Source organism: Eschrichtius robustus, chromosome 6, assembly GCF_028021215.1.
Source record: "Eschrichtius robustus isolate mEscRob2 chromosome 6, mEscRob2.pri, whole genome shotgun sequence".
In the NCBI taxonomy this organism is placed as follows: Eukaryota; Metazoa; Chordata; class Mammalia; order Artiodactyla; family Eschrichtiidae; genus Eschrichtius; species Eschrichtius robustus.
Genome location: NC_090829.1, coordinates 87,789,721 through 87,817,475, shown reverse-complemented (window position 1 = coordinate 87,817,475; position 27,755 = coordinate 87,789,721). Strand labels below are relative to the sequence as shown.

The following is a 27,755-nucleotide window of genomic DNA, read 5'->3' as shown; positions in this document are numbered from 1 at the left end:
TATAAATAAGTACAGTTGTTATATCTTCTTCTTGGACTGAACCCTTGATCATTATATAGTGTCCTTCTTTGTATCTTGTAATAGTCTTTATTTTAAGGTCTATTTTGTCTTATATGAGAATTACTACTCCAGCTTTCTTCTGATTTCCATTTGCGTGGAATATCTTTTTCCATCCCCTCACTCTCAGACTGTATGTGTCCCTAGGTCTGAAGTAGGTCTCTTGTAAACAGCATATATATGGGTCTTGTTTTTGTATCCATTCAGCCAGTCTGTGTCTTTTGGTTGTAGCATTTAATCCATTTACATTTAAGGTAATTATCGATATGTATGTTCCTATTACACTTTTCTTAATTGCTTTGGGTTTGTTATTGTAGGTCTTTTCTTTCTCTTGTCTTTCCTGCCTAGAGAAGTTCCTTCAGCATTTGTTATAAAGCTGGTTTGGTAGTGCTGAATTCTCTTAGCTTTTGCTTGTCTGTAATGGTTTAATTTCTTTATCGAATCTGAATGAGATCCTTGCTGGGTAGATTAATCTTGGTTGTAGGTTTTTCCCTTTCATCACTTCAAATATGTCCTGACACTCCCTTCTGGCTTGCAGCGTTTCTGCTGAAAGATCAGCTGTTAACCTTATGGGGATTTCCTTGTATGTTAATTGTTGCTTTTCTCTTGCTGCTTTTAATATTTTTTTCTTTGTATTTAATTTTTGATAGTTTGATTAGTATGTGTCTTGGCGTGTTTCTCCTTGGATTTATGCTGTATGGGACTCTCTGAGCTTCCTGGAGTTGACTGACTATTTCCTTTCCCATATTAGGGAAGTTTTCACCTATAATCTCTTCAAATATTTTCTCAGTCCCTTTCTTTTTCTCTTCTTCTGGGACCCCTATAATTCAAATGTTGGTGCATTTAATGTTGTCCCAGAGGTCTCTTAGGCTGTCCTCAATTCTTTTCATTCTTTTTTCTTTCTTCTGCTGTGCGGTAATTATTTCCACTATTTTATCTTCCAGGTCACTTATCCGTTCTTCTGCCTCAGTTATTCTGTTATTGATTCCTTCTAGAGAATTTTTAATTTCATTTATTGTGTTGTTCATCATTGTTCGTTTGCTCTTTAGTTCTTCTAGATCCTTGTTACACGTTTCTTGTATTTTCTCCATTTTATTTCCAAGATTTTGGATAATCTTTACTATCATTACTCTGAATTCTTTTTCGGGTAGACTGCCTATTTCCTCTTCATTTGTTTGGTCTCGTGGGTTTTTACCTTGCTCGTTCATCTGCTGTGTATTTCTCTGTCTTCTCATTTTGCTTAACTTACTGTGTTTGGTGTCTCCTTTTTTCAGGCTGTAGGTTCGTAGTTCCCATTGTTTGTGGTGTCTGCCCCCAGTGGGTAAGTTTGGTTCAGTGAGTTGTGTAGGCTTCCTGGGGGAGGGGACTGGTGCCTGTGTTCTGGTGGATGAGGCTGGATCTTGTCTTCTTGGTGGGCAGGACCATGTCTGGTGGTGTGTTTTGGGGTGTCTGTGAACTTATTCTGATTTTAGGCAGCCTCTCTGCTAATGGGTGGGGTGTGTTCCTGTCTTGTAAGCTATTTGGCATGGGGTGTCCAGCACTGGAGCTGGCTGGTCGTTGAGTGGATCTGAGTCTTAGCATTGACATGGACATCTCTGGGAGAGCTCTCGCCGATTGATATTATGAGGAGCTGAGAGTTTTCTGGTGGGCCAATGTCCTGAACTTGGCTCTCCCACCTCAGAGGCTCAGGGCTGACACCCAGCTGGAGCACCAAGACCCTGTCAGCCACATGGCTCTAGTCCTCCCCTTGGCACTCTGTGACATAATCAGGAAAAATCTCTGAGTTCCTGGGTTCTCGCTGGACCAGGCCCCAGCCCCTGCTGCGGGTGTCCCTGATGGTGTTCAAAGAAGAAAATGGTTCCTGATGGAGGAGATTGAGTGGAGGAGGCAGCTTCACCAGACTGCTGCCAGATGGGCTGGTTCAGAAACAGAGCATAGTGCCCTGAAGCTACCCTTAAAGGCAAATGTTTGAGGGACAGGTACAGTTTGTTCTCTGGCACGAATTTTTGATACCTCCAAGCTCCCAGGAAAAACTTCTTGACCTGAGGATAGTGGAAAGTCTTGTCAAGTTGCTGTAGCCTTGACCTTGACAGACTTAGCATGGGAGCCCTAGTTGTCCGGGCCAGAAGCTCCCATGCTACCCCAGGCCCTTTGGGTCCCTTCCTTTGTGTATGTAATTTTTTTTTAAGTAACTGCCAAATTCTTTTCCAGAGTGACTGTACTATTTGTTATTCCTACTAGCAATGTATGAGTGGTCCAGGTTCTTTGCATCCTCACCAACATTTAGTTTCATCACCATATTTCATTTTAGCCCTTCTAATAGAGAGATATCTTTTTGTGGTCTCAATTTGCATGTCCCCAGTGGCTAATGATGTTGACCATTTTTTATGCTTATTTGTCATCTGTATATCCTCTTCTGTGGTATGTCTCTTCCTGTATTCTGCCCATTGGACTGTTAAAAGTTTTTTAATTTTGATGAAGTATAATTTCTTCTTTTTTTTTCTTTTATGGATTATGCCGTTGATGTCTTTGCCTTATGCTAGGTCCCAAAGATTTTATCCCAAGTTAAAAAAAGTTTTCTAGTTTTACATTTTATATTTAATTCTGTGACCCACTATGAATTAATTTTTGCAAAAGATGTGAGACTTTGAGTCAGTGTTCTTTTTTTTGGCTTATGAATGTCCTATTCTTCAGCACCATTTGTAAGACATCCTCTATTGAATTGCTTTTGCACCTTTATCAAAAAAGTTGGGGATGTTTGTGTGGATCTATTTCTGGGTTCTCTATTCTGTTCCACATGCCTCTGTCTCTCTGACAATACTATCTAATCTCCATGACTATAACTGTAATAATGCCTTAAAATTGGGTATACTGATTTTTCCCACTTTTTCTTCTCTTTCAAAATTGTTTTCATTATTTTAGTTCCTTTGCTTTTATTTCTTGAATGATTGTATGTGGAATTGTATCTTTATTTTCATTTCCTTGTATCAATTGCTAGTATATAGAAATACTTGATTTTTTATACTTATCTTGTATCCTGAGACCATGCTGAACTCACTTATTAGTTCTAGGAGGGCTTTTTTTTCCTCTTCTTTTTGAAGACCCTTGGGATTTTTTTATATAGATAATCATATTATCTGCAAATAGGGATAATTTATTTCTCCCTTTCCAATATTCATGTGGGGTTTTTTCCTTTATTTTATTTTATTTTTTTATCTTATGGAGCAAGCTAGAACTTCCATCATGATGTTTAACAAAAAGAGTAAGAGTAGACATTCTTGGATTGTTCCCAATTATAGGGTGAAAATGTCTTTCACTATTAGTTATAATGTTACCTGTAAATTATTTTGTAGCTGTTCTTTATCAACATTAGGAAATTCCCTTCTATTTCTATTTTTTGAGAGATTTTGTCATAAATAGATATTGATTTTTGTTAAGTGCTTTTTCTATATCAGTTGATACAATTCTATAAATGTCACTTAGATCCTGTTGGTTGATGGTGTTGCTTAGTTCTTCTATATCCTTGCTGATTTTTTATCTAGTTGTTCTACACTTTGTTGAACAAATTATAGAAAGGAGTGTCAAAGTCTCCAAATATAGTTTGTCTATTTTTCCTCTTAGTTCTCAGTTTTCGCTTCACATATTTTTATGCACTTGTTTGGAACATATTCCGTTCAGTCATTGAACTTGTGAGTAGTAGAGACAGGATTAAGTTAAAATTTTAAGCTTTCATTGTAGTGCCTCTTTGTGAGTATTAATAAATTAGCTGTAGGATTCAGCTAAATTAAATTAAGTAAGGAGTGCTACTTTTTTCTCAACTAGTTAACTACTACTAAGACATCTCTCAAATGATTTTATTTACCAAAGTTTTATTTGAAAGCAAGTCTACATGGCAACATCATCATCATCATCATCACGGCTCAGATTTATTGTACATTTACTATATGCTAAACAATGTGTTAAGCATTTTAGGTATATTTTCAATTTATCATAATAACCCTTTGAGACAGTGGAGATAGTGAGATAGCCAGATAGACCTGGCTCATACAAGTTTGTGAGAGCTGATCATTAAATTTTCAGGAAGTTTATGAGCAGATTGATGTTCCTGTTGGTGCCAGTGATTACACAACAGAAACTGGCAAACACTACAACTTAGGGTCTCCCCCTCTCTGAGAAAGTTACTTGTTAAATATTTATTAGCAAACCATTGGTATTATTACTAAATCTGTTTTGGAGTGAGGAAACTGACACTTTGGGTGAGGTGGTGGGAATTAAATAACTTGTGGATGGTCACACAGTAAATAGCAACCAACTAAAAATTTTGGAACCCATATCCATGTGCAATGTTCACCATTATACTGGTCAGGATGTATGATGATGACACTGATTTTTATTCAGGCAGGTGGAGATAGGTTAAAAAGAAGGAGGAGGTCATGTAATATTAGATAATTTGGTTTAGAAAGCAGTGCTTGAATATTTAGTTTTTTAATGTTTGGATTATACATAATAATGGCCTTTGCACTGTTCCCTTTACTCTTGGAATTTATGTAAAAAAAAAAGCCACGATGGAAGTATTAGATGTGTTGTGATGTCTGCATAGAAAATTTCTTAAAGAGCTCCTTGAAATTATCTTATTTTGAGATGAGGTAGAGGGAGAGTCATACCCATTATATTCTGTTAGGCAGAGTTTGGGGGTTCTATCTTAGAGATAACTTCCATTGATAAACAAAATGTTTTGGTTCCTAGCATTACTAAATGTGGCCTCATAAAGTTACAGAAGGCAATAGAGCCAATTATAAGTAAGTATCTGCTTTTCTTGAGTAAGTGTTAGAAGTAAATAAAAATAGAAACATTTATTAAGTGCATACTCTGTATCAGGTAATATTTTAAATGATTTATAAGTTTTAATTCGCTTAACTTGTACAATAAACCTATCTTTTAAGAGTGTGATGAAGGGATTTAGGAATCCCTAAGCTAGAATGGAGAAGAGGAAAGTTGCCAGTTGTTTTTCCCCTCCCCAGTTTTACCATCATAGCTAAATCACTCCCACATTCCAAGTGGGGTTGAGCAATCTCACTACAAAAGCATATTTTAGTACACAGAAACAGTTTTCATAAAATATTCAAATAAAAAAACACATCTTTCTTTACTTGAGATTTCTCCCTCTCAGATCCAAGAGAATATTCAGAGTAGGCAAGCAGAAGAGCCATGTTTATATTAGGAGTCCCTTTCATTTCACTCCAGACCATAATGAATGCCCAGCGCCAGCTGAAACCATGACCAAGTCGAGACAAAAGAGGGCTCAATAATAGAAAGACCAGAAGTCTAAAAGACAAAACAGATTTTAAAAAGTTATTTTTGTCCTAGAAATTTCTTTCCAACCCATTCTATGCTATTCCAATCTATTCCCTGTGCAACTGCCAACTCTCAAATGAACCATCTTTCACACTCTGTTTGCATGGCACCAAAGGAAGGCAGAAGGCCATTCCATACCAAGAGAATGGTATTATTCTTTTTCTTTCTTTCTCTTAGGTGAGTAGTGGAGTAATTCCACATCACCTTTGAGTGGTGCTTCTCCAGGTGGAAAGGAAAGTGTTAGAGATATTTTGTAGATATATGCTATTCTAGATCTCAAAAACAAATAAAAGCAAATCTAATAAATATGAGAGAAAATAATGTCCTCTCTTTCTTTTTCTTTGCAGATTTTAATCTTACTGAATCTTCCCAGTATCAGTTAATTCATTTCTATTTCTTCTTTTAGTCACAGATCATTCTTATTACACTAACTGTATCTGATAATTTGGGACTAATTTCCATTTACTTGGCACTGGCTGACTTGATGCTGAGTCCCAACTAATCTTCCTAGATGGAAGTAGAATGTTAACAATTTGAGTGATGGAGATTAAAGAATTGTTATGGTGGTTTTCCTCTTCTATGTCATCTCCTTTTCAGTTACATAAGCAGACTGCTTTCTGCCTTTTAACACTGGAAAGGGGGCTACAAAAATTATTTAGGCAAAAAAAGACATTTACAAGGAAGACTTCCATATGATTTTTATTTTTATTTATTTATTTATTAGACATGTGATCATTTAATTTATTTTTAATTTTTTTTGAATCAAAGCTAGAAAAATGTTACCTAAAAGTAACATAACATCACATAACATCACATAACATAACATAACATGGCAGAATGCCAGAATCATCAGAACACCGAACAGAGCAGATATCAAATAATAGTGAATAATAATTTAGGAGGAAAGAAAGCTTATCTTTCTTTTTCTAAAATTTTTATTGGAGTAGAGTTGATTTACAATGCTGTATTAGTTTCAGGTGTATAGCAAAGTGAATCAGTTATACATATACATACATACACTCTTTTTCAGATTCTTTTCCCATATAAGCCATTACAGAGTATTGAGTAGAGTTCCTTGTGCTATACAGTAGGTCCTTGTTAGCTATCTATTTTATTCATAGTAGCATGTATATCAATCCCAGTCTCCCAATTTGTCCTTCCCTGATTTTTAAAAAGCTACTTCCAACTATACTTTATTAATAGTAAGTTATTTGTTATATAATATTAGGTGAACAAAGCAAGATAACATTTTTATTTATGATAGGTGTTTAACTTCATGAAACCTCATAGGATAAAAAACAATAAAAAACACTGGAGGAAATATACGAAATGTTAGTAGTGGTTGCCTCTCGGTAGTAAGATTATGAGAAAGTTTTTTCTTTTTTCTAATTTTCAAAAATTTTACAACATGCTTGCATTGCTTTGAAATGTAGTTAAAAATTGAATAAAACACTGAGTGCTAATTTGCTGATGATTCCTTGGAAAGTTTGAGTGAATTTTTCATTCTAAGGAATGAAACATTTCTGTCATTTAAAGAATGTCTTCAGGCTTAGTCAATGTCTTATAAATAGAAAAATTCAAATGACTTTCTTACCTGAAAACAATAAGTGTTAAGCAGATATTTAATGAATAATATATATCAGAAAATGATATATATAAATATGTATGTGCAGGAATTAGCAGTCCAATGAAAGTGAACACCATAAGAAAAGCAACAAATGATAGACAATTCCAGAATCTGCATTTTTAGAAAAAAATTTAAATATAGTTAATTAATCTAACATATTCAATGCAAGACTTATCCATGTAAGGCATTGTGCTAGGCATTATAAAGAAAATAAAGATGAATAAGGCATTCACCAACACTCAAGGGGCTTATAATTTAACTGGGGAGAAAGGAGCATTAAGGCAAGTAAACAAATACTTCTAAAGCAATTTTAACCAGCTTACACTGAATGTAAATTAGCATCTTTTTATTTGGGTTGACTCTGAAAGACATGTTAGGTTGTAGCTACGCTATTTGACAGAACTCATTCAGGCACTACGGTTCAAGTAGCTGGAAAATACTGATTGTGAAGTCCTTGTATCATTAGGAAGATCTAAAATTGTTTATTTTAAAAGGAAATACTGAACTACTAGCCTGATTTACATAGTGATAGAATTAAGCCTTTGCCCAAAATCTAGCTAGCACTTAGAATATGTGAATGAATCTTTTATTCACATGAATGCCCTTTGTAGGGTCTCCTTTTGTGATTTCTGAGTCTGTACTTGTTCAAGTACTCCAGAGCCCAGGAAAACTCTGCATCATTCCCAAAGCTCATGTTCTCATCAGCTGCAGGCAAAGCAGTTTGAAAAAGTACACTCAGACATGATTATTTGTCATTTTTGGGTGTTGGGACCATAGCTATTTAAAACTTCTTGTTATCTTTCTGTATATTTCATGTCTTTAATGTTGACATTATATGTATAGCAAAATAAATGGAAAAGATTAAAAGGGCACGTGAATACCATTTTATGAGAGGAAAAAGAGCTTGGTTTTACCCATATGCTGCCAGACTCTGTCCCTGAAACACAAATACCTAGGCATTACCAGAGAAAATTTCAATATGAAACACTGTGGGAAAATGCCTCCAAATATCAAAAATCTCAGTCTTGTTGTTGAGATTAGCACAACATGTAATCAAACCAATTAAGCGACATATATTGAAGAGTTATCAAGACTCTTTCATATATGGTAGAAATTAACGGGAGAAATCTTATGAGGAGGAACCCAGATTCTGTAAGGAATCAATGCCCACCAAATTCAGAGTGGATATGAGCTGAATAACCAAGCTCCAAATCCATCTAATAGACGTGCCCATGTACGTGTGTGTGTGCATGTGTGCAATCAGTCAGGCACACAGAAAAAAAGCTTCTGAATTTTTTTTAAAAGTCTGTTTCCGGGCTTCCCTGGTGGCGCAGTGGTTGAGAATCTGCCTGCTAATGCAGGGGACACGGGTTTGAGCCCTGGTCTGGGAAGATCCCACGTGCCACGGAGCGGCTGGGCCCGTGAGCCACAACTACTGAGCCTGCGCGTCTGGAGCCTGTGCTCCGCAACAAGAGAGGCCGCGACAGTGAGAGGCCCGCGCACCGCGATGAAGAGGGGCCCCCGCTTGCCACAACTAGAGAATGCCCTCGCACAGAAACGAAGACCCAACACAGCCATAAATAAATAAATACTTTAAAAAAAAAAAAGTCTGTTTCCTTTATTTGGTGATCATGAGTTATCCTAACAAATCTAGACCTTTTACGGCAGCAAAGGGTCACAACCCTGTCTGTATATAAGTATCATCTGGGAAGAGTTTTTTAAAATCAGACATCCCATGCTCTCACCCTCATAGATTTTGATACTATAGATTTAGGCATCTGTGCATTTTTATATCTCAATGTTGCACAGCCCTTAGCCTAGAGGAGTGATAAGACCTTATGGCCTGGACATTTTAGGGACATCAATTTGCCAAGAATAAAAGATTATACAGGTTGGCACTTCCCTGGTGGCACAGTGGTTAAGAATCCACCTGCCAATGCAGAGGACATGGGTTCGATCCCTGGTCCGGGAAGATCCCACATGCTGCGGAGCAACTAAGCCCGAGCGCCACAACTGAGCCTGCGCTCTAGAGTCTGTGAGCCACAACTACTGAGCCCGTGTGCCACAACTACTGAAGCCCACGTGCCTAGAACCTGTGCTCAGCAACAAGAGAAGCCACTGCAATGAGAAGCCCTTGCATCGCAACGAAGAGTATCTCCCACTCACGGCAACTAGAGAAAGCCTGCACACGGCAACGAAGTCCCAATGCAACCAAAAATAAATAAAATTAAAATAAAATTAAAAAAATAAAAATAAACCAAGTAGTACTATATGACTTAAAAAAAAATTATATGGGTTGACAAGGAAGTATCTCTTATTTGGGGAATTTCTTTCTAACAAGGTGTTGTATGAATAGAAGCATGAAATAGAAGCATGAAATTGGCAGCTACTTATGCCAATATGTGAAGGAAGCACATTTCAAGAGCAGAACCACAAGGACACAAGCCCAAACAGGAAGCCTGTTTGGTATATTTGAGGAATAACAAGTGTGGCTAGAGCAGGGTGGGTGAGGGTGAGAGTGGTAGAAATGAATCACAGAAGTAACAGGGGGACAAACATATCATTTGTTTGCCATTAAAACAACTTTGACTTGTAGCCAAATGAGAAGTTATTAGATGGTTTTAAACAAAAGAAATGATCTGGGTAAGGAGGAAGTGAGGTGGGTGAGGGTCAGAAAACATCACAGGTTCAATGCATTATATTCTCAATGTGACAACAGAATTGTTAGAATTGGGGTCTACTAGGGGGTTACGCTGAAAAGATGGGAGATGGTGTGCCTCCTCTCTTAGAGAGTAGCATGGACCTGCTGTAGACCCTTGTAGGATTTACTAGGATTTACCATTATTATCTTAGATTTCTACTGTTTTGGAGAGTAGGAGCTGGTACATATTATATTTTAGATAGTAAGATTCTTGAAATTGAGATTATGAAGTTATTATTTGTATGAGCATAAAGTGGGTGGCTGAAGCAGAGTGATAGATGTGCTCACAGGAGGAGAGGGAGTCTTGGAATTGAAAGGTGAGGGAATAGTAGGACCAACTGTGTGAATATTGATTGATGCCACTAAGGATGGTGACAGCATGATGTTGGAGAGAGTCGCAGTGAGACAGGGGCCAAGATCTTCACAGAATGGAGAGTGTGACTCAGAGTTCTAGAGATAACTACAACCAAGAGGGTGGCCGATGGTATAATCTGATGGCATGAGCTTCAAAATTGGGCTCCTCTGGGGAAGAATAAGAAAAATAATATAGAAATGACTGAGGTACAGAAAAATCACCCACCTCAACCCTAAGCTTATAGCATCAGGGATGCAGGTGAGAAAGACACTATAACCTTTAAGGAACACGAGGGAAATAATGTCTTCAGGGGAGATCCAGCTTTCAGTCACAGCAAGAATGAAGGGAGCCTTCAGAATCACTTCCCATAGATATAAATACATGCATAACATTTTAAATTCTTCCTACAAGGGTGGCCCAATTAATGCTGCCTAGCTGCTAGTACAACTGGCTTCCATTGTAATTGACATGAAATTTTAGTGGCATGCTCTCAAATCCTATAAAATCCTATACTTTTCAGCTTCTGACTTCTGAACTCATTTCATCTTCCATAATGTTCTCCCAAACGCCAAAAAATCATTGATTATGTTCAGGGCCTCTGTTAACACATATTAATATGTTGCCATTGTGTGATTTAGGCCAAGTTCCCATCCCATGTATTGGAACATTACAGAAAGTATCCTTCTTCAAGACTGACACAGATTCCACTGACCCCCTCAGCTGGGTGCCCTTGAGCAAGGCACAATTTGTACACTTCTATTTTCTTTTTTAACACTGCCAATTGTATTTAAATGCCCCAGCTTAATCTTTTAATTGGCTTTGCATGGCCTCTTTTCACTCTCTTTAAAATATTGGTCTTCTATTCTAGTGGCAGTGCCAAACTGATCCATATTGGAGCCTGAGGCAAAAGGAACAGTCAGTAATATTGATCTTTCTTTTAAAATTTTGTATTTTCACCATGGATTTTTTGTATTAATTTCAATTTTAAAATATTGCATTAAAATATTTACTTTGATTACTGAGTGTTTTGGCACCCTCTTAAATTTTGTGCCTGAGATGAAGGCCTGTTGCCTTACCTTAATCCTAGCCCCTGTCTAGGGGATTAGACTGAACATTACTGAGTAATATGGCCAGAGACTTAAGGGAATTAGTGGTGAAATAGAGTCAACATGAACTCAAAGTGAGGTTACAAATTTTGCTTAAAGATAGAGGTTTAGAGGACACAGGCAATAGAGTTTTTAGAACGGGTTTTTAATTAGCTAGTTTTCAAGTCAGTTTCTTATTTTGACCATGTAGACGTAGATGTATTTACTATTACAATATTATTAACTTCTAATGTACGAAACAAAGTGAAAATATGCTAGCCACTCACTCAAGAAGAAGTGCTTCAACTCCTGGTTTAAAACTTGTAGAATTTAAAAAAAGTCCCATAATGACGATGGTAAATACTCCAGACATTCCAACTAGCTTACCTATTTTTTTAAAGAAACAAATATAAAGTATTAATTTAACATCAACAGTGGCACAAATTTTGCCAGAGATGAAAACATCAGATATCTGATAGTAGTGACTTCATATAGAGAGGCTATCCCACTTGGTTTCAACTGGATAATATCACAAATTATTATCACCACCCATTGTCCTTCTTCCTCCTCAGATTCATACCCAACTGTGCAGAAAAGTCTGTAATGAACATCCTTGCACTGCTTTGGCTTCTGATCATTGGCAACAATGTGGAGCTCACAAATCTCTTCGTGTGCCCTAGTGAGGCTAGAGCACCCTCCACAGGTCTAATTTTTTCAGAGGGGCTCTGGATGAATTAAATGGAAGTGAGCTGATGAGCTCTCTATGGACTAGCCCACTTCACATACTTTTTCTTGGAAGACAGTAGGAGATAGAAATGGTTTGATCTTGTGACAAGACTAAGGGAGTGGAGCCAGTAGAAACCCAATATGGCTCTACTTCCCCAGTTTAATTTTGGTTTGGTGAATTTACTGTCAGGGACTGAAAAGTGTTCAAAACTGTGGAATATTCTTAAACATTCTCTTAGCTTTCATGAGCTAGAGGGAAAAACAATTTTGAAAGTAGCTTATGAAAGTGATATCACTGTGAAAAATTCAAATAATATGGTACAGTATAGAGATTATATTTTTTAGAAAAAGGGAATACCCATAATTCCACTCCCAGGACTTCAGGTATAGTTTTAAAGAAAATTTTGATTGAAATTTCTATTGAGGAGAGGACTATATTTGCCTAGAAAAAAATCATAAGATAAGCTACTTGAAAGTACAGAATGAGACCCAGAAGGCAACTCCAAGCATTAAAGGCTGCTTGCTGAATTTCTATACTGGAGACAAGTGGTAAAAATTAAGCGGGAAACATCGAAAAGTGAGGCGATAGGGGTAACTGTTAGATCTCATAGAGTTGTGAACTACACACAACGTAATTTTCCCTGTGAGCGCCCCTTGTCCCCATCTTCACTAGAGTTTACTAAGAAGAAATTGCTATATATTTATGAGGAGGCAGCAGAGATTATGAGGAAGAAAACTCCAGATATTTTCAGAAATTATGAGGAGGTATCTTTGGGTTTTCATAGACTATAGAATTGGAAGCTTAAGATAATTGGATCAAGATCTTAGAGAGGAGTGGAGTACCCTGTGAACACTCACAGAGGCTTGCTTCCAACATACATATACACAGTCACACGTTAAGAAAAACTACAGAGGGATTATACAGCAATACAGTTCTGTAATGGGCTTATTTTTTTTTTTTTTCTCTTAATGTTTAGCAGACATTGTTCTAGTTAACAAGCACAAATTAAAATTTTGTTTTAATATTGAAGAATATTGTGGATATGCCACTTTGATCATTATTGCCATGTTTATCAAATTGTCATACATGGATCCGTTTTGTGCCCCTTCTGTTTTTTTGGTTTACTTTGTATTCCTCTTGTTAACAGCAGTTGTATTTTAATTACTATAGGCTTATTAAATGTTTAATACCTACCTAATAGTAAAATCCTTCACTTTAAAAAAATTATCATGCATAGTCTCACAGTTTATATTTCCAGATGAATTTTTTAAATCATTTTGTAGAATTTCACCTCCCTCCAAAATTCTATCATTATTTGATTCAGATTGTGATAATCTTAATTTGATGAAATGAACATCATTATCACACTATTTAGTCTTCCTTTCTAGAGATGGAAAATTACAAGTTTTATAACCTTCATTTTAGTTCTGGCTAGGAATGATACCTAAGCCAGAAACGAACACTTTACTTAGTGATTTTTGAATCGTGAAAGAAGAGGAAACTGTGGATGTACGTGCTTTGAGGAGATCAAATCCTGGACTACTCTTTATAACTTGTTAAGTAATGGTAAAATTTGGAAAATATTTATGATGACTACCTTGAAGATATTAATATAAACAATAAGCCTACCCTGAGAAAACCATAATTCAAAAAGAGTCATGTACCAAAATGTTCATTGCAGCTCTATTTACAATAGCCAGGACATGGAAGCAACCTAAGTGTCCATCATCAGATGAATGGATAAAGAAGATGTGGCCCATATATACAGTGGAATATTACTCAGCCATAAAAAGAAACGAAATTGAGTTATTTGTAGTGAGGTGGATGGAGTTAGAGTCTGACATACAGAGTGAAGTAAGTCAGAAAGAGAAAAACAAATACAGTATGCTAACACATATATATGGAATCTAAGGAAAAACAAAACAAAACAAAACTAAAAGAGGTCATGAAGAACCTAGTGGCAAGACAGGAATAAAGACACAGACCTACTAGAGAATGGACCTGAGGATATGGGGAGGGGGAAGGGTAAGCTGTGACAAAGTGAGAGAGTGGCATGGACATGTATACACTACCAAACGTAAAATAAATAGCTAGTGGGAAGCAACCGCATAGCACAGGGAGATCAGCTCTGTGCTTTGTGACCACCTAGAGGGGTGGGATAGGGAGGGTGGGAGGGAGGGAGATGCAAGAGGGAAGAGATATGGGAACATATATATATGTATAACTGATTTCTTTGTTATAAAGCAGAAACTAACACACCATTGTAAAGCAATTATACTCCAATAAAGATGTTAAAAACAAACAAACAAAAAAATAATAAGCCAGGTCAGGGTAAAAGTTCTTTTACATTAGATTTATATTTACTCATTATCTATTTTCATGAAATTCTGTCCTAGGATTTTTTTTTTTGCTAAAATGTTTATTGAGACATCTTGACTCTAAAAATTTAAAATAATTTTCTTGGAGATGGGGTAGGGGATTATGAGGTACAAATTATCATGTATAAAATAAATACACAACAAGGAAGTGCAAGGAAATATAGCCATTATTTTGTAATAACTTCAAAGGGAGTATAATCTATAAAAATACCGAGTCACTATGTTATATGCCTGAAACTAACATAAAATTGTAAATCAACGATAATTCAATTTTTAAAATTAAATAAATAGATAAAATTATTTCCTTGAGCGTAACTCTTAATCTTGAGGATAGCCTCAAGATTACTTAATGATGTTAGAGGAAATTATATTTGCTGGAATATAAATTTTGTAGGGTTAGGAATACACCATTAAAGTAGTATGTAACGAATTTACTTGTACTGACTCATCATTCTCCGACTGTCTATTAACTCATTAATGATTCTGCAACCTCACTAGATTATAATTGGTTTAAATCCAGATTAGTTAGGAAACCTCAAATCCCTGTTCTGCCTTTCCTTCCTCAGACATGAAAGTAATGAATCCTGTTACTCTAGCATTTCTAAAAAGAAGCTTTTCTTTGTGTCTATTTAAATTTTATACTTCTCAGAAAACTTGTGTAGCTTTCTGTTTAAGTCCAAACTTCTTGTTAAGTTTATTCCTTGATATTTTATAACTTTTTGCTAATGTAAAGAGAATCAATTTTCATTATATTTTATAACTAGTTACTGCTGTTTTATAAGAATGCTATTCGATTTATTAATTTTTGTATATTTACCTTATATCAAACTATTAAAAAACCTTGTCTTAGTTTATTAATTAATTCTCTTGGGTGTTTCTATATAATCTAAAATGTTGTGACTAATGTAACCATTTTCTCTTTTAAAATATGTATAAACATCTTTCTTTTTTTCTTATTATATTAGCTAGAGCTTCCAGAACTTTTTTTTTTTTAACCTCTTTATTGGAGCATAATTGCTTTACAATGTTGTGTTAGTTTCTGCTTTATAACAAAGTGAATCAGCTACACATATACTTATATCCCCATATCTCCTCCCTCTTGCGTCTCCCTCCCACCCTCCCTATCGCACCCCTCTAGGTGGTCACAAAGCACTGAGCTGATCTCCCCGTGCTCTGCGGCTGCTTCCCACTAGCTATCTATTTTACATTTGGTAGTATATATAAGTCTATGCACTCTCTCACTTCGTCCCAGCTTCCCCTTCCCCTTCCCCGTGTCCTCAAGTCCATTCTCTACGTCTGTGTTTAATCACGGATATGAGGCTAGGCAACACTCTTATTCCTAAATGTAATGGAAAGACGTAGTGTAATTTGGGAAGTAGGTATTATCACACATGCCAACTCCAAATCATTTGTGGAGCTGTCTAAAGGGCTGGGTTGAAAGTGATTCTGAGGCTCTGTCAGGGAACAGTGATATGGCTAATTATCATTGCTTGCCATACTTCTGTGAGAAGGGAGTTGTGGTAAATGGATTAGTAATGTTGATAGAGTTTCTAACGTTTAGCCTTCCTTGATCTGTAACTTCTATTTTTATTTCCTTTCTGATTGAAGAATTACCAAGAAAAGTTTTTTTTAAATTTCAGGCAGTTAGAATGTTTATTTTTAAAGACCCTCCTTCTGTAGTTAGCATTTAATTGCATTGTAGTTGAACAATGTTTGAAATTTTATTGTAATGTTCCTCTAGTCTAGTTTATTTCTGTTAATGCCTGTAGGTATATGTAAAGGATAAGCATTCTGTTTTGGAAGATAAAACTCTTTATATATCTTGTGAGCCAAGTATTTGAGTTTTTATTTAAATCTTTTTATAGCCATAGTCATTTTTTTGTCCAGTTGGTTATGAAATTATCTAGGAAAGGCATGTTAAAGTATCTCATTGTAATTATGAGTTTGTCAAATTTCTCTTGTCTTTTATAATTGTCTTTATATATCTTGGTACATTGTTTCCCATTGTATACGTATTAATATTTTTAATCTCCTTTGATACATTATTTTCAAAAATATTCCTTCTAGATCAGTTGAATGGGTTTTTTTTTTTTTTTGGCCTAAATATTTCCCACATCTTTATTTTCAATTTTTCTACATCATTTAATTTTAGGCATAGCCCTCTTACTTACAAATATAAAAGATGAGGTACAGAATTGAAATGCTGAGACTTATATGATTCACATCATCTCCAAAAACAGTAGACATCCACAATTGTACCAGTTTTGAAGTTAGAATTCCAAACAAGAGACTTGCTATACAATATGACCAAATTTTATCCATGATGCTATAGGCTGCAAGAAAGGGGAGTAAACAGAAAATAATTAATAGAACTTACTTGCTCTTAATTTTAAGTGATAACTTGGGTCAAATTTTCTTTTTGTTATTATCTTTAAAAATAGCTCATAGTCTTTGGGGTAGATGTAGGGTATTTTCTTATTCCTAAATTGAAAGCATTTCTATTCAAATGTTAAAAGTCAGATGCAAATTTGTAAAATTTGATCAGTTTAGTGTAAGAGCTTTTTTCAGTCCCCATTAGGGAATATATATTTATTCAGTGCCAAAAATTGTAATACATTTTGGAAAAACAGTAGTGAACAAGAAGTAGAAAGTCTCTAAACCCATGGAACTTATTTTCCAGGTCTAACATAATACACACAAAGAAATACAAAAAAAGGAATGCCTCTGAGTCCCAGCTGAGTGAATTTCCTGTATTGTCTTGGCCTGCCAAACTGAACCAATTGGTTCCTTATTGTTGGGCATTTCATTGTTTCCAGTTTTTTTCCCTGATAAGCAATGTTGCAGTGTATATTTCTGTACATAATTATTTTGTAATTCTCTGATTACTTCCTTAGGCCCCAGAAGTGGAATTACTGCTCTAAAGGATAGTTGATCCTTTATCGATATTATTATATCTTGCCAAATTGCTTTCTACAGTCATGATGCCCTTCCCAGGAAAACAGGAAACCTAAGCCCTTGATAGCCTTGATTGCTGGAATCAGGCATTTTCAGTGGGTGAGGAAGTCCTTCCCACCTTTACAGGGTGAGGAACAGAGGAGCAAAGTTTGAATTATAGATGAGAATGGGTCTTGGGGTCAGGAAAGCCTGAAGGGTCAACTTCAACAGAATATGTGAAGAGCAAGAACAAAATCGAAACAAAGAATGGCCAACAGAAAACAGCAACAGCAACCACATCAAAAAACAAGGCTAAATTTGGGGAAGTAAATCCTAGAACTATGCTTTGAGATAGTAAAATGAAGGAGAAAGAATCCATTTATGAATCCTTAATCATGTCCGCTGGTGGAGAGGGCACTGTTAAGAGTACTGAGGCTATTTAGATTCCTTCTCTACCTAGTCTCATTCCTATGGCTGAAAGGGAGCCACGGTTTCTAGATATGCCAAGCAGAAAGATTTAACATCCGTAGGGATAGTGTGAACTTGGGAGGAGAATTTCATGAATGACCCTCTAAGTCACATCCATTCTAGGTGTGGAGCTGACCATGATGATAACTTTGGGAATCCAGCACCTCCTGTAAATGAAACATAGGCTGGAGGCCGACTCTGGTTTCAGAAGGATGCAGGGAACTGGAGTTAAAAGACCCAGTTTAAAAGTTGCTTTCCCCTTTAAGAAAGAAAAATAGCTCTTAATGAGTACAATATGTGCTGAATGGATTTATTAGGTCAGGAAAAGTCTCAAAGCAAATCCATTATTTCTTACAATGTTCTTAAACTTCTAATATACAAATTGGAAAAGGTAAGAACCTCTGAGTGCAATAACTTCTTGGTTTTCCCTATTATGAAATATGTGTTCACTTCAAAGATAGAGCAATACTGTTTAAATAATTACATGTTATAAAATAATGATTACTACGAAAATTACTGTTTCACAGTTGTGTTAACTGATAAAAATGAAATACCAGTAAATCTTATCAAGAACCTTTCTTAAGGGAAATTCTCCTATTAAAAATTCAGAGAGGGGCTTCCCTGGTGGCGCAGTGGTTGAGAGTCTGCCTGCCAATGCAGGGGACACGGCTTCGAGCCCTGGTCTGGGAGGATCCCACATGCCGCGGAGCAACTGGGCCCGTGAGCCACAACTACTGAGCGTGCGCGTCTGGAGCCTGTGCTCCACAACAAGAGAGGCCACGATAGTGAGAGGCCCGCGTACCGCAATGAAGAGTGGCCCCTGCTTGCCACAACTAGAGAAAGCCCTCGCACGGAAACGAAGACCCAACACAGCCAAAAATAAAATAAATAAATAAATTAATTAAAATACTTATTAAAAAAAAAAAACAAAAAAATTCAGAGAAAGTCCTGATGCCAAAGAAAATAAGTTCACTCTTCTCTTCTTCCTACAGCAGACATTTGTAATAAAATGTTGTTACTATTATCATTTTAACAGTGATTATTTAAAAGTTTTTACTCCTCTGAAATCTAATCAAAAACAAAATTCTATTCCATTAATTATAGTCAATATTCTGAGGCAAGCTCCATGAAAGCAAGGACTATTATGTTCCTGGCTGAATAGGAGCCTAGAATAGGAGCTATCACATAGTACATATCAACAAGTAACTGTTGGATTAATGAATGAATTAACTTCTACATCAGTACTTTTCTTTTTTCCTTTTTTTTTTGCTTCTCAGTGAATATCAAGAGAGTTCTTTTGATTAGATTGTAGATGTCGCCTCTGATCAAGTTCCCTGAAATTCTGTGATCAGTATTTACTATCTTAAATGGGACCTGGTAGAATACTAGATCAGGTATAGGGGCTGGGCTTGGATCCTTCTGACCAGCATGTATGACTACATTTTACATTTTTCAGTTTCCCCCAAGGGTGGCTCTTGAGTTTTTAAGATGCTTCTGAATATAAACATTTCTTTTTTGTTCACCTTATTCATCTTCAGGAAGGCCTTATCTGCAGCAAGTTTTATGGTAAAAACTCTCTAAGCGCTGTATGGTGTCACCTCATTTTGTAATCTGGATTTTGGAAAAGGTTGTAGGTAGGTAGTTGGTTTGGTTTTCTTATACACCACAGATGGCATATATGAAGCATTTAAAGAGGATGTACCTTCCTGTGCTAAACTGGGGTTCCAGTTGATGTTCCAAGCTGCCATGGCCTGGGTAAAATAATTGGATACAGAACAATGCTGAAAGCAAGTGCTTCTTATGCCCAAGTAGGGTAATTGTCCACCACCTGAACCAGCTCCCTAGAGGAAGACATGAGAGGGGTGATTCTTTTTGGAAAAGAATAGTCAGTAATCAAAACGGTATGGTATACAAGTACCATACCGTTTTGATTACTGTAGCTTTGTAGTATAGTCTGAGGTCAGGGAGCCTGATTCCTCCAGCTCTGTTTTTCTTTCTCAAGTTTGCTTTCGAGGTCTTTTGTGTTTCCATACAAATTTAAAAAATTTTTTGTTCTAGTTCTGTGAAAAATGCCATTGGTAATTTGATAGGAATTGCCTTGACTCTGTAGATTGCCTTGGGTAGTATAGTCATTTTGACAATATTGATTCTTCCAATCCAAGAACATGTATATCTTTCCATCTGTTTGTGTCATCTTTGATTTCTTTCATCAGCGTCTTACAGTTTTCAGAGCACAGGTATTTTGTCACCTTAGGTAGGTTTATTCCTAGGTATTTTATCTTTTTTGATGTGGTGGTAAATGGGATTGTTTTCTTAATTTTCCTTTTTGATCTTTCATTGTTAGTGTATAGAAATTCAACAGATTTCTGTGTATTAGTTTTGTATGCTGCAACTTTACCAAATTCATTGATGAGCTCTAGTAGTTTTATGGTAGTGTCTTTAGAATTTTCTGTGTATTGTATCATGTCATCTGCAAACAGTGACAGTTTTACTTCTTCTTTTCCAATTTGGATCCCTTTTAATTCTTTTTTTTTTTCCCCCCTCTGATTTCTGTGGCTAGGTCTTCCAAAATCATGATGAATAAAAGTGGGGAGAGCAGACATCCTTGTCTTGTTCCTGATCACAAAGGAAATGCTTTCAGTTTTTCACTATTGAATGTGATGTTAGTTGTGTGTTTGTCATATATGGCCTTTATTATGTTGAGGTAGGTTCCCTATACACCCACTTTCTGGAAAGATTTTATCATAAATGGATGTTGAATTTTATCAAAAGCTTTTTCTACATCTATTGAGATGATCATATGGTTTTTATTCTTCAATTTGTTAATGTGGTGTATCACATGGATTGATTTGCAGATACTGAAAAATCCTTGCATCCCTGGAATAAATCTCACTTGATCATGGTGTATGATCCTTTTACTGTATTGCTGGATTTGAATTGTTAGTGTTTTGTGGAGGATTTTTGCGTCTACGTTCATCAGTGATATTGGCCTGTAATTTTCTTTTTTTTTGGCATCTTTGTCTGGTTTGGGTATGAGAGTGATAGTGACCTCATAGAATGAGTTTGGAAGTGTTCTTTCCTCTGCAATTTTTTGGAATAGTTTCAGACGAATAAGTATTAATTCTTCTCTAAATGTTTGGTAGAATTCACCTGTGAAGCCATCTGGTCCTGGTCTTTTGTTTGTTGGGAGTTTTCGAAATCACAGATTCAATTTCAGTGCTTGTAATTAGTCTGTTCATATTTTCTATTTCTTCCTGATTTGGTCTTGGGAGATTGTACCTTTCTAAAAACTTGTCCATTTCTTCTAGGTTGTCCATTTTAGTGGCATATAGTTGCCCATAGTAGCCTCCTATGGTCCTTTGTATTTCTGTGGTGTTGGTTGTAACTTCTCCTTTTTCATTTCTAATTTTATTGAGACTACACTCTGAGAACCACTGAAAGCATGGGGAAGGGACATATAAGATGCTCATGGGAGTGCTGGTAACTGTATTTCTGGTCCTGAGTGATAATTACTCATCTGTATACTTTATAAATACTTTATAATCACTCATTATAGTGTGCATATATCATTTATTTCATACACACACATGCACACATACACATATGATAAAGAAAATAAAATACTTATTGTTCAGGGCTATCTGAATGTGGTAAATGAGCTTCCAGGCATATTACAGTCTCTTTGCTTACAAGCACTGTGCTCAGGCCCTGTAGATGGCTGTATATAACTCACATTTCCTCACTGAGCTGACAGCTTTCTGTATTGCCTGCAGGGAGATAGTCCCAGGGCGAAGGGAAGGGAAGCCACCTCCTCTCGCCACTGGTGGATGCACTACCTGGCTTATCTTTTGAGTTCATCTTCAACGCATAAAAAACAACATCTCTCATTCTTGTTATCAAGCATTCTGGTTCAGCCTAGGCCTGTGGAATGTTGCTCCTATATGCATCCTCGTGAAAAGTCCCAACTCAGCCTCACAACAAAACTACAACAGATATTAAATAAGGGATGTGTGGTAGTGCTTTGTAAAGAGTAAATCATTATACTAATACGATTATGTTTGTATAAGCATAACTTATGGTAAGGTGTTACAAAATCCATGTCCGCTTTCAGAAAATACAGGATTCTAATTTTAAGAAATTAAGAAAAAAATAAGTCCTTACCTAAGGAATAGTTTATCTTTTTTTGCAAGCCAAAGTTAATATCCATAATACTAGTAAACACTATAAAAGACACTATAGAGGTCATCAGACTTTCTCCATTAATTAAATTGACAAGGCCTCTAGAAAGACCTGCAGAAGGAAAAATATTTTTTTAAGGTGGGAAAAACTTCATCAACGTTGAAGGATAAAATTTTGTCAGCAATTAGAAGGATATTCTAATATGTGATATGTATTTATATCACATACTTTCCCTACATACTTAAGTATACTTTAGTCATGTTTGTAAACTCCCTTCAAGGAAATTTCATTATGTATCAACTACAAGTTAAGTCTAGATCACCATGATTAGTTACCAAATTAATTGTGGCTGATTATAGTTTATGTAAGTAAGATAATCAACTAGAGCTCTCATTCCTTGTTTCAAAGCACAGATGAAAACATGAAATTTATTATTTTTAATTCTGAGACTTGGCTTATATAAATACATACATCATGCATTTAAGACAAGAAAAAAATGATGGTGGAGGAATAAAGTATATTTATAAACCAAGGCTTTATACCACGGTATAAATACTAACCAAAGTATTAAGGCAATTGTCCTGATAATCACACTATAATTAGAAATTGTCTGACTTTCCCATACATCACTTTCAATGGTTTTAGAAATCAAGCTCCATTAATGGAGAGCACCCTGATATAATCTACTTTCAACCTAATTCTCCTCTATTTATGATGATATTCTAAGTTTAGATATCCATCAATTATCATTTTTTCTTTGCTATTCAATGTGCCTGTAGGGGCAAAACTATAACTTTGAGCATCTTTAATGATTTTCAAAATGTCCATAGAAAGGAAATATTATTAAGGAAATGGTAAAAGCCCTCCTTGTGAACCAACCACTCTACAGTTGTGATCACAATCTAATACAGTAAGTATGCTGTTGGAAGAGAAGAAAAGCCAAGGCAGTCTGTTCCTGTGGAAGTTCAATTGCCTTGATGGTCCAATTCTTCACCTCTCCCTGCATCCAGGCCCTGTGCGGTAAGACGTTGCAGTTTCTCTCACCAAAGAGATCTGCTTTTTAAATTAAAAAAAATTATTATTATTATTTTTTTAATGAGACTTGATGCAAGCAGAGGCTTGAGGGAAGATTTCTGCTTCCTCTCTCTTGGATCCCTGCCACCACCATGGCAGCATTCCCTGGCTACCCTTCTGGAGGAATGTGAGAAATACATGGAAGAAAGGTGGATCTTCCTAGTTGAGGCCATCCTAGATCACTTAGTCCCCAGATGACCCTCCAGCTGACTGGGGATTCATTAGTGAGCCTAGCCACGATCAGTGGAGCCCAGCCCATGCCATCAGAACTGCCAGACTCATGAGAAACAAAATATAATTATAGTTTTAAGCCACTATGTTTTGGTGTTGTTTTTTTAGTCAAAAACAAAGACAAAGACAAACCCTAACTGACACTGTTGTATAACTATTCCATTTTAGAAAATGGGGTTATAACAAAAATGTGAGTATTTGGAAATAAATAACAGACAAGGAACATCAGAGAAGTCAGTGGACCCTAAAAAGCCCAAGACAATGTGAATGTATTCATGTACTCCAAACATTGGCCTGGGCAGATTTTATTTTTGAGAATGAAGTAAAAAATATATAAAAGTTTTGCTTTGAAAACTCAGACAAAAATGTTGCCAAGAGAAAGATACTTTATTTTTTAAAAAAATTTTTTAAAGATGCAAATTGAGGAGAAAAATAAAATTCCAAAAGTAATGGCAAGATGGCCAAAGTTTATGAGAACAACCTTGTAACTTAACCCAAAGAAATTATTTAAATTCAACAATGGTAAGCCAGGAAGTCAGTGGAATAAGTAACTAGATTCCAGTTAAGAGGAGTACGGAATTCTCTCAGGTAGCATAGAACTCTTCCAAATCTTTTGAGTAGGAAAGGGCCTGACATTGACAGAGTTTCATAGAAGCAGGGTTGCAGGACAGACAAATCTCCTTGTCTTAAAGATCTGGCTTTTCTTTATTCACATAGGTACACTTGAAGTTTCTGCACTACTCTGTTTCTACTTGCCTCAGAGAGCTCTTTCCTTTTCAAGTGGCCATAAAAAGTGTGTGTGTGTGTATGTGCATGTATGTGCCATATTAAAATTCTACTTTAATTCTACTTTAAAGCAAATGTTTTTGTTCTCATTAAAAAATAGCTGAGGGAATACAAATTAGGTTATTTTTTCTTTTGAATGAGGCTCTTGGATGTTTTTCTGGGTTACATTGCCTTGGTATTTTATACTTTTAAATATAGATTTCTTTCTCCTAAAATAGTACACACTGTATCATTATTGATTTTATTGTTTTTGACTTTTTAGGCTTTTGGTCTTAATGGTGACAAACACTCCAAAGACTTTGTTTTTCTTTTTCTTTTTTTACAAGTAGCATTATCTTAACGACAGTGTTTTCAACAGAAAAGAGGTTTTGGGCAATAGAAATGTCACCGCAATGTACATGCAATATGGCGATTCCCCCAGAACTACTCTTTTGGCTCAGGGTAGAAGCATGTATAAAGTCAAGAATTAAAAATAATCCCCTGCCCTATTCCACAACTGAATGTCAGACTTAAAATACTAAGTAAGCCCATCACTGGCATTTCCTTCTGTTCTAAGCAACACCACCTGAATCTCTACATTCAATCCCCAATGTCCCAGCACCCCACTTCACATAGTGAAAAACTATAGTGAACAAAAGATCTTAAAACTAGACAGTTTAAGCATGGAATATATTTTAAATATAGGAAAAGAGAAAAATATACTTACCCAGGTCTTTTATAGCAGATGAAGTCAGCATAGGATCTGAACTCACAAGGATAGCTGAAAATAATAACCATGTGGTGGTTTTCAAAGTTAATTTATTCACAGATGCCAAATACCAAAGAATTAAGGTATAATTAATCAAAAAGCCAGGAATTGTAATTAAAAGTATCTGCAAAGAAATTTTATAGATAGAAAAATCAGATGGCATTTGTATTCCATTTTTAAATGCAGATAATCAGGATACTGGAGATGTAGAATCACATTCAATCCATTAAAGGGAAATTTTAAATTATCTTATTTAACAACTATGTGATTGCAACTCTGGAAATAAGGAACAAATATTGCAATGAGATTCTTAGGACCTAAGAAATACCAGTTACAGGAAATACCATATTATAGTTAAAAAGGAACTTTTATACAATCTACTACATATAAAATAGATAAGCAACAAGGTCCTACTATAAAGCACAGGGAACTATATTCAATATCCTGTAATAAACCATAATGGAAGAAAAATGAACTTTTAATTTTCTTGATAAGGCCACTGAATATAGATGTATATGTGTGAAGGTATATACATACATACCATATATATACATATATATATATATACATGCATATATATATATATATATATATATATATACACATTTAACAATGCATAAAAACTGAGACATAGCCTATTAACATAGAAAAAAGAACACAAATTTAGAAAGAAGTTACAAAAGAGGGGAAAAAAGAGAAAACGAAATAATAGAAGGAATGTATAGAAAGGGCAGAGGACCAGAGAAAAGATGGGAAGGGACATTCTGTTATTCTAGGACTGGATCCTGGCCTTCTGCCTTCCCACCATTGCCTTCTACTTTCTCTTATTCTACTTGTGGTGGTTATCTAGCAAGATTTTATTACCAAATGCGCTTGGGAAAATGTGGTGATTGTGCCTTAAAGTATCTATGAGAATTCACAACTACACCCTCATGTTCACTGTAGCATTATTTACAATAGCCAAAACATGGAAGCAAGCTAAATGTCCATCTAGGGAAGAATGGATAAGGAAAATGTGGTATCTATATAGAATATTATTCAGCCATAAGAAAAAGAAAGAAACCTTGCCATTTGCCACAATATGGGTGGATCTTGAGGGCATATACTAAGTGAAATAAGTCATATCATACAGAGAAAGACAAATAACATATGATCTCACTTACTTATATGTGGAATCTAAAAAAACAAAAAACTAAATTCATAGATACGGAGAACAGAGGCGGGCAGTGGGGTGGGGTTGGGGGTTGGAGGTGTGAAATGGGTAAAAGGGGTCAAAAGATACCAATTTCCAGTTATAAAACAAATAAAGCATAGGGATGCAATATACAGTATGGTGACTATAGTTAACAACAATAGTGTATTTCATATTCGAAATTTGCTAAGAGGGTAGGTCTTAAAAGTTCTTATCACAAGAAAAATGATTTGTAACTATGTGTGGTGATGGATGTTAACTAGACTTATTTTGGTGCTCATTCTGAAATATATACAAATATCAAATCATTATGTTGCACACCTGAAACTAACATAATGTTATATGTCAATTATATCTCAATTTAAAAATAAAGTAAAATAAAAATGGATAACTAAGAATTTCATAATGATGTTGAAAAATGCTCTTACTGCCAATATAAAATTAAAAACAGCAATATCATACATCCTTAATTATATCCTTAGAATTTCAATGAGTAAAATTAAAGACATGCATCATTTTGGGACTTTCCATAGAGATTACTAATATATCCTCCAATAAGTTTTACCAACAAACACAGCCACCAGCAGTGTATTAATCATTCCCATTTAAAACAATTCTCCAAAGAAGTAAAATCAAATAAAATCCCCAGGTTCCTGTCTCAGCTTTTGCTACATCAAGAAAAATGAAAAAGCACAAGTTCTTAGCCCCTTATTTATTATACATTTATTCACTACCTACTATGCAATGAGGCATTGCAATAAGCACTGGAGAAAGACATACCTAATGCAGTTAATGAAAAAGAGAATTCAGAAGAGATAAAATATTAAAAGCTATCTTCCTTCTGATTATTTTAGTCTTTTGTTTGTACAGGGACATTCTTGCGGAGTTAGGGTCCAGTTGGGGAATAACTGAACTCTGACTCAGGAGGCCTGGGTGCTAGTCCTGAGTGATTTTGGTTAAGTCACTTAATCAGACATTTCTAACCCAATCTTAAAATTGACAGAACAATGACAGAGTGCTTATATGGCATTACTGAGGCCTGACACTATTGAGAGGGGGTCTTTGGTGGATAAAGCTTGATAACAGCATCAGAATGGTGAAAGAAAATCAGGGTCCCCTAGGTAATTTACCTCTAGGGTGGCTGAAGTCTCAGTTTAAGGTTTTGGTGGTAAAGGGAGTTGTATTACTAACTCCTGTTCAAAGGAACAAATTAAAATGAGGCTTTGAGACAAGAGGATCGAGGGTCAGGATATCCAAATCCTTGTTCTTTCACCAAATAGCTGTTGAAACCTCAGTAAATCACATGGTATATTGTTTGCAAAATTGGCTGCAGTAATTCTGCTCCCTGATTCCACACCATTGGGTAGCTATCTTCCATACTGACTGAACAAGAGCAAACGTGATATAACTAAAGACTTAAAAAGTGGGGAGAGGGAAGTGGGGAGGGGCAATATAGGGGTAGAGGATTAAAAGATACAAACTATTATGCATAAAATAAGCTACAGTGATATATCGTACAACACAGGGAATATAGCCAATATTTTATAATAACTATAAATGGAGTATAACTTTAAAAAGTTGTGAATCACTATATTGTACACCAGTAACTTATAAAATGTTATACATCAACTATACTTCAATAAAAATTTTTTCTTAAAAAGCACTAGTAAATTCAAGTTTGCCCTCTCCCGCTGATGTTTGAGACTCTGAAATCACCATGTGAAGAAGCCTGGAATAATTGCCTGGATAATGAAATACATGTACAGTGACACTCATTGCCTGTAGCCAATATTAACAGTACCAACCAAAAGACATATGAGCAGAGCCATCTAGCTCATCCTGCCTCAGTTGACCCACC

The 27,755-nt window shown here is 35.7% G+C and overlaps 1 protein-coding gene across 1 annotated transcript in view; it reads right to left on the bottom strand.

Annotated features, from left to right (window-relative positions):
* SLC9C1 (solute carrier family 9 member C1) overlaps positions 1–27,755 on the bottom strand; it is a 113,421-nt gene that overhangs the window by 69,125 nt on the left and 16,541 nt on the right. The window contains exons 5-9 of the mRNA XM_068545668.1: positions 24,664–24,829; positions 21,849–21,977; positions 16,457–16,618; positions 11,468–11,567; positions 5,208–5,382 (exon numbers count right to left, since the gene is read on the bottom strand). Coding sequence (XP_068401769.1) covers positions 5,208–5,382; positions 11,468–11,567; positions 16,457–16,618; positions 21,849–21,977; positions 24,664–24,829 — 732 coding nt within the window. The remainder of the gene's footprint in view (positions 1–5,207; positions 5,383–11,467; positions 11,568–16,456; positions 16,619–21,848; positions 21,978–24,663; positions 24,830–27,755) is intronic.